At 41.1% G+C, this 19,499-nt stretch overlaps 1 protein-coding gene across 2 annotated transcripts in view; it reads right to left on the reverse strand.

Moving 5' to 3' along the window:
• Positions 1-3,497: 3,497 nt before the first annotated feature.
• The window catches only part of LOC139917769 (disks large-associated protein 2-like), a 106,212-nt gene continuing 90,210 nt past the window's right edge, over positions 3,498-19,499 (reverse strand). For both annotated transcript variants that reach the window (XM_078289810.1, XM_071906956.1), the window contains 6 exons: positions 12,274-12,632; positions 8,618-8,703; positions 7,510-7,916; positions 6,692-6,783; positions 4,313-4,465; positions 3,498-3,713 (listed from right to left, as the gene is read on the reverse strand). In XM_078289810.1, coding sequence (XP_078145936.1) covers positions 3,498-3,713; positions 4,313-4,465; positions 6,692-6,783; positions 7,510-7,916; positions 8,618-8,703; positions 12,274-12,632 — 1,313 coding nt within the window. The remainder of the gene's footprint in view (positions 3,714-4,312; positions 4,466-6,691; positions 6,784-7,509; positions 7,917-8,617; positions 8,704-12,273; positions 12,633-19,499) is intronic.

Consider the following 19,499-nt stretch of genomic DNA (forward strand, 5'->3'; position numbering starts at 1 on the left):
AATGTAATGTAACTCTGACCCCCATCACTTTGTGTAGCGCTCGGTAGCCTTTGCTGCTTCAAAAGATTGCGCTCATAAACAGTCATGCTCAGCAGCCTATCGAATGCATATGGAGAAACTGTCCGCCCAATGATATATTACTCATCTCAAATCAACAGCCAGGTACCCATCCACACTGAGTGACTCTTAGCCCAGATTGGTGTCAGGAAAAAGCCTTTGTCATTATGTCTTTACAATGTTAATTAAATGAAATGGAATTGTAGCCATAGTGCGTTCTGACTGAATATTGGACACACCATTTGAAAGATACTTGGTTGAATATTGAACATCTGGCAACCCTATAAAGTTGAGATCACTAAACATGGCCAATCAAAATGAATCTACACAGATTGGCCTATCAAAGGTATTCCAAATCATAGAGTACTGGGTTGCGACACATGATGTCTGCAGTGGTATCTGTCTGACTTGGCGAGGACACGGGTTGGTTAGAATTGACATGGATGCTCGTTGGTTTGGACAAGTTTTTCCTCCTCGTACGTTGCAGTTTTGTTTCTAATAAAATACATCTGAGACACAAAAAACTAACTACAGTTTAACAAAACGCTAAAAGTTTGGGAGCCACTTCTCACCTGCCTTCTATTTCCTGCATGCTCAACTGGAAGTCCAATTGAGTTGGGCTTTCAGCGCCTGTTCGCGTCCTTCCTGGGACCTTTTTTGCATTGTTAGGGGCTCTACATTCATGAGTGTTTTGGTTAAGGCTGTCTGGTAAAATAAGGGTTTCAGATTCAGCACTGATGCACAGATGTCACAAAAACAAAATACGCCAGCTGTTGGTCAGACAAATGCAAGCTTCAATGCAAGCTGGATGTACGACACCTTAATCTCTTTCAACAAGTCCGTCTCACTACCTGAAACAAAACAGTTGCAGGAGAAATGGCAAATTATCAACTGTCCAGGTACTTGCACAGACCGCTGTCCCACACTAAAATCCTTCTAATTACAATAACATGGGTAGCATTTAACATTGTACTGCAGCATAATTCGAGTGGCCCTACATCAACATTTGTCTTCATCAGCTGTGTTTAGATTGGTAAATGGGGGATGGATGGGAATGTATTGCAAATGTTAGTGAATCATCGTCGGTGCAGTATAAAATATGGACAGGTACAGTACAGTATATTGAGCTAATACCAGTATGCCCTTGGCTCAGGGTGGGCATATTACTATTCACTTTAAGGTTGGTGGAATGTCAAAGCCTGCAATCTCTCCCATTAGATAAATAAATATCCCTGACCTTCTCTTTGCATGTCTGGAAAGGGAGTTAAACCATAATACCGTCTCCTCATTTACATCACTGAGGCCAAGAGCATTGCAAAGATGATCTTTTCTAAAGTCACAATCGACCGCAACTCATTGGAGAGACAATGGGCACCATATTAATAAATCTCTGTTTAAAAAGTCCTTGAGTGTGTGTGTGTGCGTGCACATAGGACTGGGTAAAGGACAACAGTTTTAGAGTAAAAAGCAGCACCATTTACTATAGTAACTGAATATTGTTAAAGTGTCATTTGCACCTGTCTTTCCTAGACTACGTGAGCAGATCAAAATAACAACAGAAAGTACTTCATTATGCGCCACTTGGAACAAAAGGTTGGATGCGGTCCCTTTGGGTGATGAGACATTGTTTCTGTTGGCTAAGAAACACCCTTTAATAAGCAGGACCATTCCACTGTCAAATCAACCCACAATTGTTAAACTATAAATACTAAATGTATACTGTAGATTGTGATGTTGGTCATATGATAGATAAGTAGAATTAAAAGTCTTAGCATCACAATTGTAGTTAATCGAGGCTTGAATGCCATCAGAAAGAAATGAAAACCAAACAACACATGAGGTGCAATTCATATGAACTATAGATTAATGTCATGTTCTGTAGTAAATTTTCCATATCTGTCCTTGCAATTCAACTGCAACAATATCACATGAGCTTCATAAACTACATTTCCCTTGGAAATACAAACATGAATATTATAAGGTGCAAAATGCATTGTTTGATACAGTCAACTCTTCCAGGCTGCGCAAAACTGTCTTTTGTTAATAATTCATATTTGTTCTGCAATGGAAATGTATCCAGCAGCAAATAACACACATATCTTAAAATGTCTAGTCCTAAGAGTGATGGTAATACATGAATGGAAAATGAATAAATGTTGAAATGTTAGCCTAGGATTCATAGCCATTTTTTCAGATCTCATTCTCAGCAACATTGGTCAACAGCTGCAGCATGCCCGGTAAAAAAAACTAAAACAGAATTTATCCCCTTCAATTCTAGCTGTTTAACCACAAACTTACCAGGAAATGAATAAACAGACTTGACAATGAGCAGTACCAGTTTTTACCCTCCTCCATAGAAAAGATAGGGTGTTCCTCCCTGTCTAGAGAAGTTTGTACCCATCTACCATCATTTCATCTGTACTCCTTTCAGCAGTGTGCAGATCATAAACATGCTGTTTCAGAGGCCTTTCCACCTCGCTCAGATACATTCTGGGGCAAACACAGCTCTCTACTGCCGCTGTTCAAGTCCTTTACACAGGGTGCTTTAGCCCGAGACCACTGTTGCTGGTGAGAGACTCTTTAGAAAAGTTGCACTTTGTGATTCCCTTTGAATATGGTGGGAAAGTACAGAATTACCCTTACTCGCCCGGGGGCAATGGCAGCAATGGAAAAACTCTGGATTTTTCAAAGCTGACTGGATTAAAAAAAAAAAAATGGTTATGAACAGAGGAATCACTAACTCAAATGAATGTGTTTTCTCAAATTAATTCCAGGTGAAATGTTTGTTCTGGGGTGTAGCAGCTCATTCTCGTGGGACGGGATCTGCGGCAAACGGTCCCTCTTGGTCTTAAAGCTACACTAGGCAACTTGGCACGTTAGCAGCTCCAAATGGCAGCGACAGGTAACTGAAAACTGTTTGACCTTTAATACCCACAAATCCTGTAACGTGATGTCAGTAAACTGCACACAACATGCTCATGTTTACCAACCTGGCCGGTCTGTGATGCTTTCTAACAAAGGATACCAAAGAGACAAGAGAGGCAAAAGATCTAATGTTGGTGAGTCCAGCTTTCTCTGGACAGAGTGCTCAGTCACTGCTGTTTATGAGACAGTTTGTACTTTGCTCTTAAGTGTCAATACCCAACACCAGAATTTAATTTGGGTAAATGTGGTGAAGGTCTCAATTAGTGGGGATGGGACACTCTTCTCTATTGCAGCCCCAGTTTGTGATTTAGGCCAGGTGTATTTTTACATAAAAACCTTGCCTAGTGTAGCTTCAATAGGGACGACCCAGAGAATGGCAACAGATGACAAGATCAACGAGCAGTGAGAGACGCTGACAGTGATATAGGAGGAGGAAGGAGGCTGGGTGTGACGCCACTAGCTGGTGTTGGGTGGAGCTGGGGGGGGAAGAGGAGCCGGGGATGAATCCGTGGACCTCAAAGCCGCGTCTGGGCCTCGGGGATGTAGATCTCGATGCTGTCTGCCCTCTCTGTGGCTGAGTTCTGTCTGAAAGAAGCTGCCCGTTTGGCGGCCATGAGGCGTCTGCGGGCTTCCTGCCGCTGGCGGTCCTGCAGGTCCAGAGAGCGCTCCCGCGTCACGCCGCCACGCCCCTTGGCTGGCCTCTTCGGCAGAGGTGGTGGCCACTTCCGCTCCTTCGTACACAGAATGGCATGACTCAATCAGTTAAATTGAAAAAGTGTGAGGCCTATTATCAGAGCAATGTATCCTCCAAACAAGCTGATTGCGTGAGAAAAGTGCCAATGGAACAGTGTATTATTAACCCTCACTACAGTTTTGTGGATATGTGCCAAATAAAAACCCACTTGACTTTTACATTAGTAAAAGGCGCCAGCACCTGCACTGAAATTATCTGTAATTGTAGGTTTATGGTCTTTTAAGAAAGAAATACTGATGCACTTTTTTCATTCAAGCATACTTTCAATTCAACCTTGATTTTTCATTTTTTTATTTTTAGGTTCCCAATCACATATTCATATCAGCAGACTTTATATTATTATATTGGTGGGAAACTGGCCTTCTGATCAGTCATAAAATGATCATAAGGTGACAGGTCGGTAAAAAAAACAAAGGGTCCTTGCTCTGATCCACGTGTCAACCCTGTAAAAAAAAGCCTGTTAAAACACCTCTGCTAGTTAATTTGTCTGTCAGCAGGATATCTCAAAAACGTATGAATGTATTCCATCAAGTTTGGTGGACAGAAGCAGCCACTGCGTTTATGTCACGGTCGTACCTTCTTCTCTGGGCTCTCCACCGGCTGCCACTGGTTGCTCTTGATCTGCTGCAGCTCGTCGAACTTGGCAGTGACGTCATCGATGGAAAGCTGCAAGAGGTCCCAGAATCCAGCCAGGTCCTGAGATGTGGGTCTGGGCATGGCACTGGGGTCCTGCAGGGAGGTGAGGAGTTAACCATGGTGACGGTAAGGAGCAGGAAAGAATCGATGTACAATGATTGAATATGGTTTTTTGATCAAATCCCATACAGTGAACACTGCGCTTCAGCCATGCTTTCTACAGAAAGGTTATTATTGTAAACTAAAATGATAACTCGGTGTTAAAAAATATAATCATAAACTGAAATCAAAATTTAAACAAGGCTTTGTGAAAAAAATAAAACTGAACTAAAACTATCTTGTCTACTTGTAAAACTAACTAAATTTTGACTGAACTCTAATTGAAAAATGTATGTAAATAGATTTTATTAGAATTTATGATTTATTGCATGTATTACACAATACCTGTTGCAAACATAGAAAATATTCTGAACTAATCTGTTCTGAATTTCTATCATTATACCACCCCTATTAAAAATACCAAAAACTAAAACTAAACATTTGATAAAAAATAAAAAATAAACTAAAACTACCAAACCCGACTGAAAACTAAACTGAAATTGAGATTAAAAAAAATGCAAACTACATAAAAATAAAAACTAATGAAAAATCCAAAGCTATAATAACCCTGATCTATAGTAATGTATGACAGAAATATCAGATTTCAGTATGGATATGTCAACATAACATCAACTGAACTGAATAATCTCCAATATGATCTGGAAAATATGAAGCACGTATTGCCAGATCATATTCTAAACCAAGTCTGATTTCCCACTTCACCATTCCCACCACTGTGTGGCAGTAAAGCACCAACATTGGTTCATAACCTCAAATGAAAGTGATCAGCCAGTTTTCTGGGCCCTTAAATAACCTCTCATGACATCATTCTTATGACAGCAGAGGGGATCTAGTCTTAACAATTATTAAAAGTTGTTTTTCTGGCCATGTACAGTGGAGAAGTTGAGTCAAACAGTGTGTCCAGTACTGTGACATCTTTTTCCTTGAGAAGTTTGGGTTTCTTTTGTTCAGTCATGGTGGCCATCACTGCTCATGCTAACACAGTTCTTCTTCACAGTTCACACAGTTCTTCTTCTGTTTATTACAAACAAACCTGCTGCTGTTGCTGCTGCATCACTGTGCACCAGAGGACTTTTCTACCTCAGACCGGGTGTTCAGAACAGCAAATGTTAAAGCTTTCATGAACTGGATTGAATCACTACTGTTTTATCAAGCGGCAATAGACAGCAGCACATCAGACATTTATTTATATGAAAACGTTGCGGAGGATTACTTTAATCTTTAATTGCAAGTCATGGCACTTCATAGCCCCATCTGCATGCATGTCTGCTCCCTAATACACATGAACGTTCTGGGCTAATGTTACGCAACGCCTCTCTGTCAAACTTCAAAGCACGTCCGGAGCTGTTTAGAGATGCTCCGTGCACTTCTTCCTCTGTCCGGCAGGGAAACAGAGTTGTTTTCTCGCTCAGACACGTTTGAAAGCTCAGGGCAATCTACGGCCTGTCACTACCAATGTTGGACTTAATCCATCATCCCATTATCTATGGGGAGAGAGGGAGAGAGAAACGCCCCAAAAGCATCCAAAAGAGAGCAACACGCCGCGCTCAGACAAAAAGAAAAAAAACAACACATGTGGGCTGAATTCACAAACGCCTCCAAAAGGTTTTTGCATTTCACTGAAAAAGCCAGCCATGCTCTGGAAAGGTGTGATTAAGTGCCTGTCTGTGTCTTTCTTTCACTGTCTCTCTCTCTGCTGTATCTCAGGAAGCATTCCCACTCGTGACACTAGCCTTTCCTAATATGTGCTGACTCTGTGAATAATTAGCATCGGAAAATGTGAGAATTTCTCTTCGACGTGACATGAGGCCCGAACAATGAGGCGGCGTGGCAGTCCATTATTCAAACTCCGAGATCCTATTCAAACCGCTGCCTCTGTGCATTAATGGATAGTTTGAACACAGGTGCTCCGCTTCCCATTGTAATTCCCCTTTCGTTTACTGCGGGGTCAATAGCAGTGGAGGGACTGTTTCGCTATCGATCCCGCCGGTGTATTTCTGGAAGGTGCAAGTGCGGCTTCGGGGCCGGCACTTTCTCAAATCTCCGAGACAGAAAAGCCCATCAACAAGTTTACAGTAACACCGGATTTATTTTCTCACTGCAGCCATGAGAACATGTTTTAGCACCATGTGGGTCTATACAACGTTCTTATTCACAAATACAGAGATCCTTCACCAGGGGCTGTTACTGTCCACTTACCAGGTTCTGCTGACACAGCCAGTAAAACTGCTGAAACTTTTGAGACATGAGGAGCTGAGCGCTGCCCACCGCACTCCGGATTTTCCCTAGGACTGGAGGAGACACACACACACACACACACACACACACACACACACACACACAGACATCCTGATCTCACCACTGACTGCTTGGCAAAAGTCAAACGTCAACGTGTTGAGCATTGTTTTTCACTAGGATGCAATGTGGTCACAAAAACGCACTTTATGATTCTGTGTTTTGATAAAATAACTGACTTGGGCCCCACTGACCTGGTGTTAAAACTCCAATATAGGTAAAATATGCATCTATATTGTGTTTAGATAAGGCATTAAAACAACCAAAAGCTTTGTAAGAGTTTGGAAAAATCAGATTTCAGTGCAAGATTTACACCTGTGTTTTGGATCCACAGAGACAGAATTAATACATTTTCTATCTGTATTGTGATTTTGATGTAACATGTAAATGGGGCCCTATATACTCAAAAAGAGTGGTGTGAATTTTCAGTACTTTCCTCAATCGAATGTGGTTTAAACTCCTCTAAAAAGTGAATATGCTGTTTAGAATACCTTCATAGAAAACACACTGATGTAGCATAAATACAGGAGGCACATCTCATGCTTAAAACAAACTGTTAGCATACATTATTATTTGGTAATCTCATCACTGCATGCTCTAAAACTAGAGGTCCCCTGATTGTAAATCATTCTCATAGACTTCTGTGCATCTGTGATCTCAGGCAACAAAAGCAGCTCCTGCTTTGACAAGTATGGAGTATGTTTTACCCTCAGGACACTCACTCTCCTCCGACAGGTCATGCTCCTCCGCCTCTCTCTCCATCTCTTTACACCATCCCTCCATCCGCTTGGTTTCATTGTGAAGGAGCTGCATGAACCAGCTGCCGTCCCTGCGGAGGGGGGACACTCGGCCCGTTTCGGGGCCCTCCAGGCTGGGTTCGACCAGCCAGGGGTCGGGCTGGGGGCTGGGGGGCCCGCTGGAAGGCCGGTAGTCCTCCCTGTAGCTGAACAGGCCCTGGGTGCGCACCGTGCGGATGGCCCCGTACTGCGTGGGCGTGCTGGGCTCAGAGTGGCGGCCGAAGGCCCCTCCGAACTGCAGGCCCTTGTCCTCCATGGAGGGGAAGCCCTCCAGCTCCATGTCTGCTTGCACCGCGGTGGTCACGCTGTTAGAGCGCTTGAACCGCCCGTGCCTGAAAAGACCCACATGAATATGTGAAGAGAGTCAGGAGGGACAATAATGAAACAAATCAACTTCAAATGTACTGACCTGAGAACAATAGAGTACAAGAGGCATTTGAGTTGCTTACTTTCCCAACATAATCACCATAATATATATGAAATATAGCCAGTTATGCTAATGAGGTCATTGATTAAGCCAATTAATGCATTAATAAGCAAATATTACTATGTCAACATACTTGTCTTCACCTAACACATGGGCGGTATTAACATGAACTCAGTATCTCAAAGCATTAAGGAGTTAAAGTAGTTTCAAGAAAGTCAGTTTTTCCTCATTAATGTGCAAATTTATGCAGCAAGCTAATTAGATGATCTACTCTATAGGGGGAAACTGTGGTGAAAGCATTAAGTTTCTATCATGTCTTGTTCTTGAGTGATTGTGTTCACAAGAATGTGTCTACGCACACACACACACACACACACACACACAGACAGACAGACAGACAGACATTTTGGCCATTATTGTTTAGTAAATGTTTCCTTTTCACAAACTAGTTTCCAAGTATGGCTGAATATTTCCATTTAAAAAAAAACTGCCTCAACACACACATGAAGGCAGTGAGACAAGAATAAAGCCAAATCAATTTAAATACACTGAGTGAAAACAAGCGTGCACTGTGTACGTTGTGCTCTTCCTGTTTGTGCCACGTACCGTTTTTCATCCTCCACTTGGATCCCGATAGAATGGAACTGAGGAAGGCCTTTACTTTCAGACTCGGAGTCTGTCACAGTTTCCACCTGGTAAACACAGACAACAGCACTCCGTCCAATTAACGTCATTCACAACAGGATTCTGCAGACACAACACATTACTAAACCATTCAGAAGGACAGCTTGACATTTAGGAGTTTTTTATTTTTAAATGTTTATTCGCCAGACATTTCTCACTTATCACACACTGGATTAAAGTTTCAATTTTTGTCTTTCAGCTAGCAACAAGATTGCTGGACCCACTGGTTTTGATGAGGACTCTTAACAATGCCAAAAAGCTGTTTTTCAGTTAGAGACCAATCCATAATAACATCTATTCAAGAGTTTTAGTTGTACTCTGAGGCTGCAAAAGTTTTGTTTTTGGTGGAAAGGTCTGGAAACACTCAAGTAAAAAAGACCTGTATTTTGAGTTATGATGGGTTACTTTCCAAAGCTTGCTTTCCATGTACAGTATATGTTAAAGGTGCTACATGTAGCATTTTGTGTTTCTCAAAATTAAGAACACATTTCCCATAAACCCCACTGCCTGTCACAAAGAAGATGTTGCTACTCCCCTTCCTGGTGTCGCTCTGATTGTTTTGAAGGAGGAGAAGAGCCAATAACAGCCTTCATAACAGCCAAATACGCATTCAGACCAGGGAAGCTAATGTCAAGATTATGCAGTTAGAATAGTGGAACGGGAATAAAGTTGTGAATTACTTCTCCATTTGTGCCATAAAGCAATCCAGCAGATTTCCCATGAAATCTGACCCAGTGTCACACATTTAAAATGCAGCATAGAGGCTGGTAGAGGCTGACAATCTTATCAGCAATGGTCTTGTTTGTTTACAGTAATTATACTCATGTCTCAAATTTATTGTGGTAATGATTTATTGATGTTAAAATGCTACATATAGCACCTTTAATTTCCTTGAGACGGTATATGAAGGGTTAGGGTTAGACCTAAAATCTGCCAGATGTCAATAGAGACAAAATAATTTGTCAGCTACACAAACCTAAAGAGCAAGTGGAGAGAAATAACAGACTAAAATTCAATATGTCAAGATACTTCTTAAAATGTCAAGGCATCCCGTTAACCATCAACAGATCAAATCAGAGACTTGAATGGAGAGAAATGGGGGTGTGGGGGGGGGGCTGTACTGTAAACGGTGACAGATTAGGTTCCTGCTTTGTCCTCTGAGCCACTGACCCTCAACAAATGACAGAATCTTCCTACAAGTGATGGCATTTATGTGGTCCATCCCTCTCTATATCCCCGTGCACACACACACACACAGACACACACACACACACATATTTGAATTATATCAAATAGATTATATTATACATTATACCCGATAGATATTAGATCAAATGGCAAAGATGAATTTACTGACCTGAGATGATAGACTAGAATGATAAATATTGTGCTATTATGTGTTGATGATACAGATGACAGTGAAGAGGAGGAGGATGATGATGATGATGATGATGATGGTGGACTGTCTATCACAAGAGAGAGAGGATCCATATTGAAAATGGCATTATTTCTTCAATTCTAGACATTATTCTTTTGCATTTATTCTTTATTAGACAGCATATGAAAGCGAGAAGCATGAAGATGGGAGAAAGAGAGGGGATGGTGTGACAAATGCCACTAGCCAGATTTATACCTACAACAGTCTTAGGACATAATACCAGGGCACTGAAAGAATTACTCTACTTGTGAAATATGTTTTGTGTGGTCGAAATCTGCTTCAAGTGATTTAAGCCTAGGCTATAAAATAAAAGTATGTTCTATAAAGTAAATATCCACAGCATCCAGTAGGCTTAAATCACTTTTCCTCATTATTACGCTTTTGTGGCCAGTGTAAAAATGATAAAGCAATCAATTTACAGCTATAAATAATAATCACTAACAATTATTATGTCGAACAATTTGATACCGTTCTTCTCTAGCAGCTCTTCCTTCTTTATTAAAGCCCAGATATGTGTGAAAATGTGTGAAAAATAATTTTGCCCTACATTCACTCCGACTTACACCCACACAAAGGGCAAATAAAAAAAAAATGTTTCCGGGAGCAAAGCAATTTCGGCTCATCGGCCAAGATGGCAAGGGACAGTATCTTCTTTATTATGGTGGGGATGCCAGATAGGTCTGCATGATATTATGACTCTATTTGGTCTGGTGGCATTCTCATAAACTTTCATGACTGAGGGCGGGCTGCCAGGTTGACATGAGCTGTGAGCAGTTTTACAGTCAGCTGTCAGGACAGAACATGCCTGTCATGATTATGCCCCAAGAGGACGGGGAAATTAGAGACATTTATTGATGAGTTTAAAGATTATGGATCCTGTCATTAGCAGTCATGCACTTCTGAACTACAAACGATCCCATGGCTCATAATTCCTGTGGTCTTTTTTCTTTTTATATCCTCTTTGTCTTCACTGTATATTAAGCCATTATTTGCACACAGCTAATTCTCAATTTGATGTCTTCTAAACAAAAGAAAGATATAGGTCCCAATGGTAAATACATGACTTATAATAGTGTCATAACCTGGTCATAACAGATTCATAATGCATTCTAGTGTATTATGACATTTTCTGATGCCACCAGGATGTAATTCTAATGTGTGCATATGTGTGCATGATGTTATAATCAAATACATATATAAAGGCCCCAGAGGATAACATATTACTTATGACTCATAACCTGCTCATGATACATTCATGATGCATTATAGTGTATTATGACAGTTATGATGTAATTACAATGTGCTTATGATGCATGTATGATAACTCTGTGTTATAACCAACAATTCAAGTGGTTTGTTGTTACAAAATTAGTTCTCATGTAATTCAAATTTAAAATGTGTTTTCTGTGACTAAAAAAGTTGAAATCTCTTCACTTGTTGGAACAAACAAGTTAACGACTTGTTTTGACAGACTGCTCGCAAGAAGTGTTTTTGAGTGGATTTTCAGTGGATTCAGAGAAATGAAACATGCAAAAATATGATGTCACATAAATATAATTACATAACAATTCCTTGATTGTGAGAGGATGAGATACCAGAAAAAGACATAACTTATGTGGTTCTTACTACATATTCCAAATCACAGTTACAAAGTTGCTAACAGCACACTGACTATTTCTCCAGCAGTGATTGTGTCCCAAATTTTTTGCCGAACACATTGAGAGTTGAACATTTTGAAGTGCACATGCCTGGAGGCACAGCCAGAACGGCCCAGCTATCACTAGGGACACCTATTCTTGTTTTCATGTAACAGTCCAATGGCTCTTTGGCCTGAAAGTAGTCTAAAAACCAGTGTGAGAGCTATAGCTGTAACTACCAACATTAAGATTCTTCATTGTAGTTTTCCTCATTTTATAAAAGCTTAAGTTAATTTCAAAGTGATTTTACTGAGAGCCATGACAGATGTTCTTCCAATCACTTGGAGTCCATTTTCGCCTGCTTTTTAGACAACTGTCAGACCAATTAACCATCTGAATATCACAGGGAAAAAAACAAACGAATGGGAATTATCCTTTCAGCGGGCGCCAGATGTAAGCAGACAGATGAGATCGGTGTGAGAGTTAAGGAACAGACAGCATACCTGTATCCCGATGGAGGAGCGCGGGGTTTTGAGGTACTCCTCGGCCTTGGACACCAGCACCGCCTTGTCGCACGTCTGGACCGAGGTGTGGCTGCCCAAGGAGGCGTGCCTCTTGCCTGCCGCCGACTCCATGGCCATGGTGACGGCCTTGGCGCTGTCCAGGCTGTCGGTGGAGTTGTAGATGGCGCGGCCGAGGCTGTCGGTGGCCCACAGGCCGCCGCGCGGGTGCCTGCCCTCCTGGTAGGCATCTTGGGTGGACTCTGTGCTGCTCTGGGCTGTCACAGAGATAAGAGGCTTGGTGGTGGTGCGCGGGGGCACGGGAGGTGGAGTCTTCTTGTAACTGGGGGTATATGACACCGCTGGATAGCACAAGCAGGATGAGAGGGAGGGAGGACAAGGCAAGACAGAGGCAGAGGATAAAAAAACATGAGAATGAAAGATGTGGCCGGAAGCTGCTGTACACCGGAGTACAGTGTGTGATAAAAGAGCATCGCAGCATGATGGGAGATTAGGCACCGGGGCACTTTAGCACATAAAGCGAGGGAAATGTCAAGGAGGTGGGAAGCAACAGCAGCTTTGTGGCTAATATGCCCGTGTTTATTGGGGAAGTGCAGCAAAGGATTATGGGAAAGATTTGCTCTTTCACTTGCAAATGAGAATCTGATGGTAATCCATCCAGATGGACCTAGCAGCAGTTGGAGATGTGCCAACTTCGCTTGCTGGATGTTTTTTTTTTTTTTTTTTTTTGCAAAGCTATGATAAATCTGCTTTGATAAAACAATGATTTAAAATGCAGTTAGTCAACATCTATCTCATTATCAAAATACTTTATAATGTTAACTTTTTTTTACATAATTGAAAACAAAGGCAAATTGACAAATAGATGGTTAAATAAGATCTACATACTGTAAAAACATACATGCAGTAAATGCTTATTTAACCTCAATGTCAGCTTTCACGTAGCGTCTATGTCATTTGTGGCATAGAGGTGAAACTGTGAGTCAATTAAAGCGAGGATGTCAAAAAAAATTCAGAGCGCGTCTCTGCCGAGATGTTCCCAGTTGACGAGAGGATCCAGACATTCATTAAGGTTCCGCCACCTCCCAAACTATGGAAGTAACTGTTGACATTCCAAATAGGAATCAATCTGGATAGATCTAATAATAATCTCAGTTATGAATGTCTTATAAACCCAATGCTATCTATCAATTCAAACTAGTCACTAGTCAAAAATGTTTTTACTGTTTTTAAACTTAGCAAGACAGAAAGGTGATTATTTAAAACTTCAAAACTTGATAGACATATACTTCTTACTTTATGTTTTAAAAATTGCATGTCTTACATCAAGTGAAAAAAGCCTTCCAAGATCTTATCTAGTTGACAATAAAACGATTTTCAAACAAGGTCGTTTGCTCCATTTACTTCAAGGTAATGTCACTCGTTTGTTCAAATCTTGCAAAAAAAATTGGAACTATTTGGAAACAAAAGAAGTTCTCTTGGCGCCACGAAATCGGAAGGGAGAGTAAGCATCGGTCTCCATCCGCAAGTTCATTTCACACAACCTCGGAAACTACTCTCCTGATTATTGATAAAATTTGGGTGAATGATAAATCTTGCCATTGAGATTGAGCATTTACAGTCCATACTGACTGGTCCAACTGTATCAGCAACTATAACCGAGAACTCTAAACAAGCATATCTCCAGCCTCATGCAATTAATAATTAAACAGACCTATGAGCTTTTCCCATTAGAATTTGTAGAAATCAGGATTTTTGTCTCCCATATGATGATATGATGTTCCACTTGTTTGAACATGTTTTTTAGGATTGAAGATTATAACTCCTGCTAAGATGGAAAATTGCTGCATGAATCACTGAAGAGAGCCAGACTGTGAATCATAGCTCTGTGACAAAAACAGGCATCTTCACAAGTAGAAGCTGTGTAAGACAGAGGCACAATAGCCCTTATGAGCATCCAGTCACTCGCCCCTTCACTGTTTCATTCATCCGGAGAGCTGACCCAGCCATCGAGCCGTCCACTTGTGATGTTGCACAGCAATTCATTCGCCCATCCATTAATTTATAGACTCAATTGAATACTGAACGCAACCTTCCTTAATACAGCAAGGTCAGTGTGCCTTGTCCAATCAAACATACATACTAATGTGAACAGGCGCTGGCATGGCATGTGTGTGTGTGTGTGTGTGTGTGTGTGTCCACCGCTTTGGATTATAGGTGATTAAATGCAACAAGAAACCACAGTGAACTCCGTTTGGCTAAAACAAGTCACACATTTGACTTCATTTCAACTTGAAGGGGCTGCAGCTCTTGTACAAGACACAGTGGGTGGATACCGAAATGGAACGGATAGGGTGACTCAGGCAGGATGCACCTTCACATATCTGCTTTTTTTAGCGATGCTCGATTTGGGAGAGCGGCTTTCAAAATTGAATCTGTTAGAGATTACTTGTTACCGGCTTAAATTTGTAGTGAGCGACATAAGCCGCTGGATTTCCCAAATTCACTAATCCAATATCTCTATTGCTTGCAGTAACTTTTGAATTAAGCCTACTTTGCCTCCAAAATTCATACTGTAAGTCATTGTCATTATCATCATGTGTAGTACAACCAAACATTACATCAAGATGTTTAAAATGATTTTTCCATGCATGTCTCACAATCAGGATGCCTTTTCCCCAAACGTATTCAGAGTTTGCTCCAGTGAGTCTAACAAATTAGTAACCATTGTTTTTTGTAATAAATCATCAGATTACTGTCCATGTATATGATGTGTTACTCCCCAACCTTGACTGATAGTAGATGAAGGAGGCAGGAGGTTAAACTCACAACGCCTTACAACCTTTTTAAAGAGGTATGAAACATCAACCTAACTTTTATTTTCTGATGGAAATGTATGTTCTATTGAAAGACATCCATCCTGGTCCCAATCACAAATTTACTCATGCTCATTCTTATATGTTCTATGAAAAGCATGGCTTAGTTGCTCCCTCTGGCAGGTCAAATGACAGTGATGAATTGAGGTTGTGTTGTACTTTAAAGTCCATCCCCCTCTCTTCTGTGTCTCGGAGGCATGAACACCCCCTCTAGATGATGTGCATTTTGGTTAGGCAGGAGTGAGTGGCAAAGACACTCACGCTTAGCTGCATTTGAAATGCAAGAGTCATATGTTGTATTTTTAACTGTTGCTATTATTACTCGCTGAACAGAATCTGAATGTGTCTGAAGATGTCTGTATCCATAGTGATTTCCTATTGATCTTCTTCCAAATCATACAGGGTGGGTTGAAGAATAAATGATGGATCGGATGATATGATAACCGTTAACAGCTGAGTTGAACTTTATTATAATACATAACTCAAGATTGAGATGTTTTTAAACTATTATTCTGTATTTCATTTGTATTTTGTATTAAATAAAGACTGAAATATGGTAGAAAACCCCTTTTTCTAGCTATGGATTTTTGACAGATGTCCTGTGAACAATGATTTTTTTTGCGTGGAAAGCTCAGACTAAAGGGATGACTGACCTTTCTGACCTGAAACCGTATTGTATCAGCAAACAATAGACTTGAATATATAAAAAGAATTAGGAGGAACTGTAGATGGTGTAAGACCCTCTTTCGCTATAACTCCTCTGCCATGTTAAATATATAAATTAAAACCTATATTAATAAATGAAGGTTTCAAGATTAGGTACGAGCGCGATTTTCCTACTTTGGACCTCTGCTCATCGTTTCAGCCTCTTTTCAGCTGCTTCAGAAGCTGCCTTTATGGCCGGACATGAGCTCTGACCACAAATCACTACCTCCTTGAATGAAGTGCCGTTTAATGTGGCTACAAATCCACAACACCCAACTTCCACAGGGGAACTTTGGCTTTCCAGCCCGGCTGCTCAGCATTGGGTGCTAGTATCTAAAGCTTCCTCTTTCATACGCCTCACTTAATCCACGGGCCCATGGCACAGCGAGCTCTGCAGAGTAAACAGACAGCTGAGGTGTTGGGCCACGTTACAATGTCAGGTCTTAGGCTGGTGCGGACTATCTCTGGTGGAACTCTTGGAACATTTTCGGCTCACACTTCCCAACCCCTCAAAGCCACAAAGCCTCCCCTGCTTGCCCTGACTTAGGAGTTCCTCTTGTCCTGGCCATGACGAAAGGGACGTGGATTTGGGCAAATGGAGTTTTCACAGGTAGGCTACTGACTCATAAGCTTGCTCTGAACCATCACAGAAAACATGCAACTGTCTAGATCGTATTTCATTGCTTAGGGTCATAATATGTAGGTATCTGGATTTGGGCCAAGTTAGGAAGCTCCTCTCCAATTCAGTCCAGGCTTGACAGATGACACTGCTTGGCGATATGGATTGACCTCATTCTCCTTTTTCATCTACACTTATGCAAAACAGTTTTGGGTCTGGTGGTGAATGGAATTATGGATACTCAGCAATCAAAGATATGAACAGAAGTACTTAATCCATAGTACCATAATCCCCAAAAACCTGCAGTAGAACATGCAACTTGGGAAAGAGGCACAGAAAACAGCAAATCCTCATGCTTTGTTACAATATCCAACATTTCAACTTGAGGTGATCTTCAGCGGTGGTGGGCTTTTAGCTTCCTTAACAAAGGAACAAATAAAGGATATATCTGCCTGACTGGGTTAGTCTCACTTATTAGTGTCAAGAATGGGTAATCTGGCCTTCTGGAGAGGAAGTATCTCCTTCAAAGGCCCTTGAAAGTAGAGATGGCAAATTTAAAGCAGGCATGCAAGACAGATTTGAGGGTGAAGAAGCGCAACTGTAATGATACCATGTATCACGCTTCTGTCCAAATGTAAAATCCAAATGATCACTCTTAATGAGGTTTCATACGTTATGCACAACAGTGTGTCAAAGTGTCTCAGCCTGAAAATTAATTTGACCACACTCCCACAATAGGCTAATGATAAAGGCTATGCATCAACTTATTATCAGCCTCTAAGTTGTGACTGCATTTACACAGTTCGTCTGCAGTTCATTCGTATATGCTTGCCTGGATGGATCATTTGGAAACGATATTTGTTGGCTGACAGACCTACATATCGGTGTTGCACATAAAAGATTCACTGATTCTTTTATTGGGCTAATGTTGAGAAGACACTTCATTTACAGTAGACTCCACCTGGGCTGTCATGTCACCATATAATAGTCCAGTGATTCTCAATCCCCGAGTATGGTTGGTTTGCTATCCTACCAGGAAGTTAATTGCATTCATCTTGCATCCAAGGTGTAAATCAGTCTGATTAGATGGCTAGAATGAAACCAGCAGGGTTCTGGGCCCCGAGGACCAGAACAGTGGACCACTGTAATAGGCTTTTCTACCACTGAGACTTGCCCTACTCAGTCTGATAAAAATCACAATGTACTGTATTGCAATAGCGTCTATTGGACACCAGATGTCCTTCTACAGACTGTATATGGGGCACTTTGAGATCTGCCTGAGCACTATTTTGTCAAAGGATCAAGTCTTGAAAGCTTTGTTTTGCCCTTTTACCCGAAAAGTCAGTTCCTCAAAGAATTCATTTCACTGATACTTAAGAGTGTTTTTCATTTGTGTTAATGTGTCTAATGACTCAACATAAGATGAGAGAGCAAGCAGCTCCTGATTTTTATCAACATCCCTCTGTCTCCTCTCCTTTCAGCAGGTGAAGGAACCAGGAGCTAAACCAGAAACTGAGACAGAGAGGAAAAGATGTGCTAGAAGAAGACCTAAAAGGGCCAAAGGATTGAATTTACTTATGTTAATTTCTATGTGTATATCAAAAAAGAATGTCCTGGTTGAACTCTCCTTGTCCTCCATGTTCCTGACTGCAAACAGTCACAGACAACTCTACTGCTACAAGTAATAGCGGTGGTGTGAGTTGACAGGTGAGCTAGCTACTGTATCTGTATTGGAAGTGGGCAATTATTAGATTTGAGACTAGTAAAGGTGAAGTGAGAGTATCTATGACCTTTATTGATCTCTATTGGCGACCAGTAGAAATTGCAACAGCATCGATAGAAGTTGTCTCTGGCCCAGCTGGTCGCTCTGGTGGAGTGTCTTGAAACTCCAATGGGCGGGGAGTTTTTGTTCCAAAAGGGTACGGGCCAAAAAGTTTTGAAAGCCAGAAATCTCAGCACCTGGAGAAGTAATTGCTGAGTTATTGATATTGATCAACAATCCTATCAAACCCCCGCAGATGTATTATGGTCATTTTGTGCTCATTTTGAACTTTTCTTATTCTGATCCCAACATAGATGACGTGACGCCACACCAATGCTCAACAATCATACAGGGAGAAATCCATCATAGAAGAGGCAAAGATACAAATTTCTCCACTTACAGTAGCCTCAATAGACCAGAATGCAATGCAGCCACAAGACATGTTGTGTTTTGAGTAACGGACAAAATTCTCACTTTTTCTTGATTGGAAAACTCGCTCTCCGCTATCGTTATTGCTCTCTTCACCTACAGGTATAACCCACAGCTGAATACAACGAGTTCCCACACTTTCTCTGGGGGTGCTGAAAGGCATTCTGGGAAATGTAGGAAATCACCAACTTAAGTAGAAGTAGACCAGGTAAGTTGAGGGAAAGCATCACAAAATAAATCCCAGAATGTGTTCAACATAATAAATACTAGTATCCGAGGGTGGATTTTCCTTTAAGTAACATGTACTAACAGCTACAGCAGCAAGTTTGGCTAATTCAAGCTAGGGAAGCATCATGTTCATTGTGTAGTCAGTTGTGTTTGGCTATGTTTGAACTTGGTGTTTGTTGGTAGAGCACTGCTGCACCGGGCAGTTCAGTAAACACACCCCACATATTGGAGGTGCGGCCAGGACTGAATGGAAGTAAATGTCATGCTGTAAAATAGTGTTGCTGCTCTGCCTAAATGTATTTGTAGTGTCGTAAGAAAACAATGAGGAACCCTGACACTTAATGGTGAAGCATTAATTTGAGCAAAACATGTAGTTTGACAAAATGTCATCTCTTGCAGCTGAGAAGCGGGGGCATGATTACGCACTACAATACAAACTCGCCAACCCACCCTTTTATCCTCATGTAATCTGTTCCCACTATTTTGCTGTTTTTTAAAAATTTCACAGAGCAGAGAATCTAGTTGCTTCCTGTTTCATCACTATTTAAATAACAGTAACATCTTCAACACCGCTTCCCTTTTAGGCAAC

Source organism: Centroberyx gerrardi, chromosome 18 (assembly GCF_048128805.1).
Source record: "Centroberyx gerrardi isolate f3 chromosome 18, fCenGer3.hap1.cur.20231027, whole genome shotgun sequence".
NCBI classification, from domain to species: Eukaryota; Metazoa; Chordata; class Actinopteri; order Beryciformes; family Berycidae; genus Centroberyx; species Centroberyx gerrardi.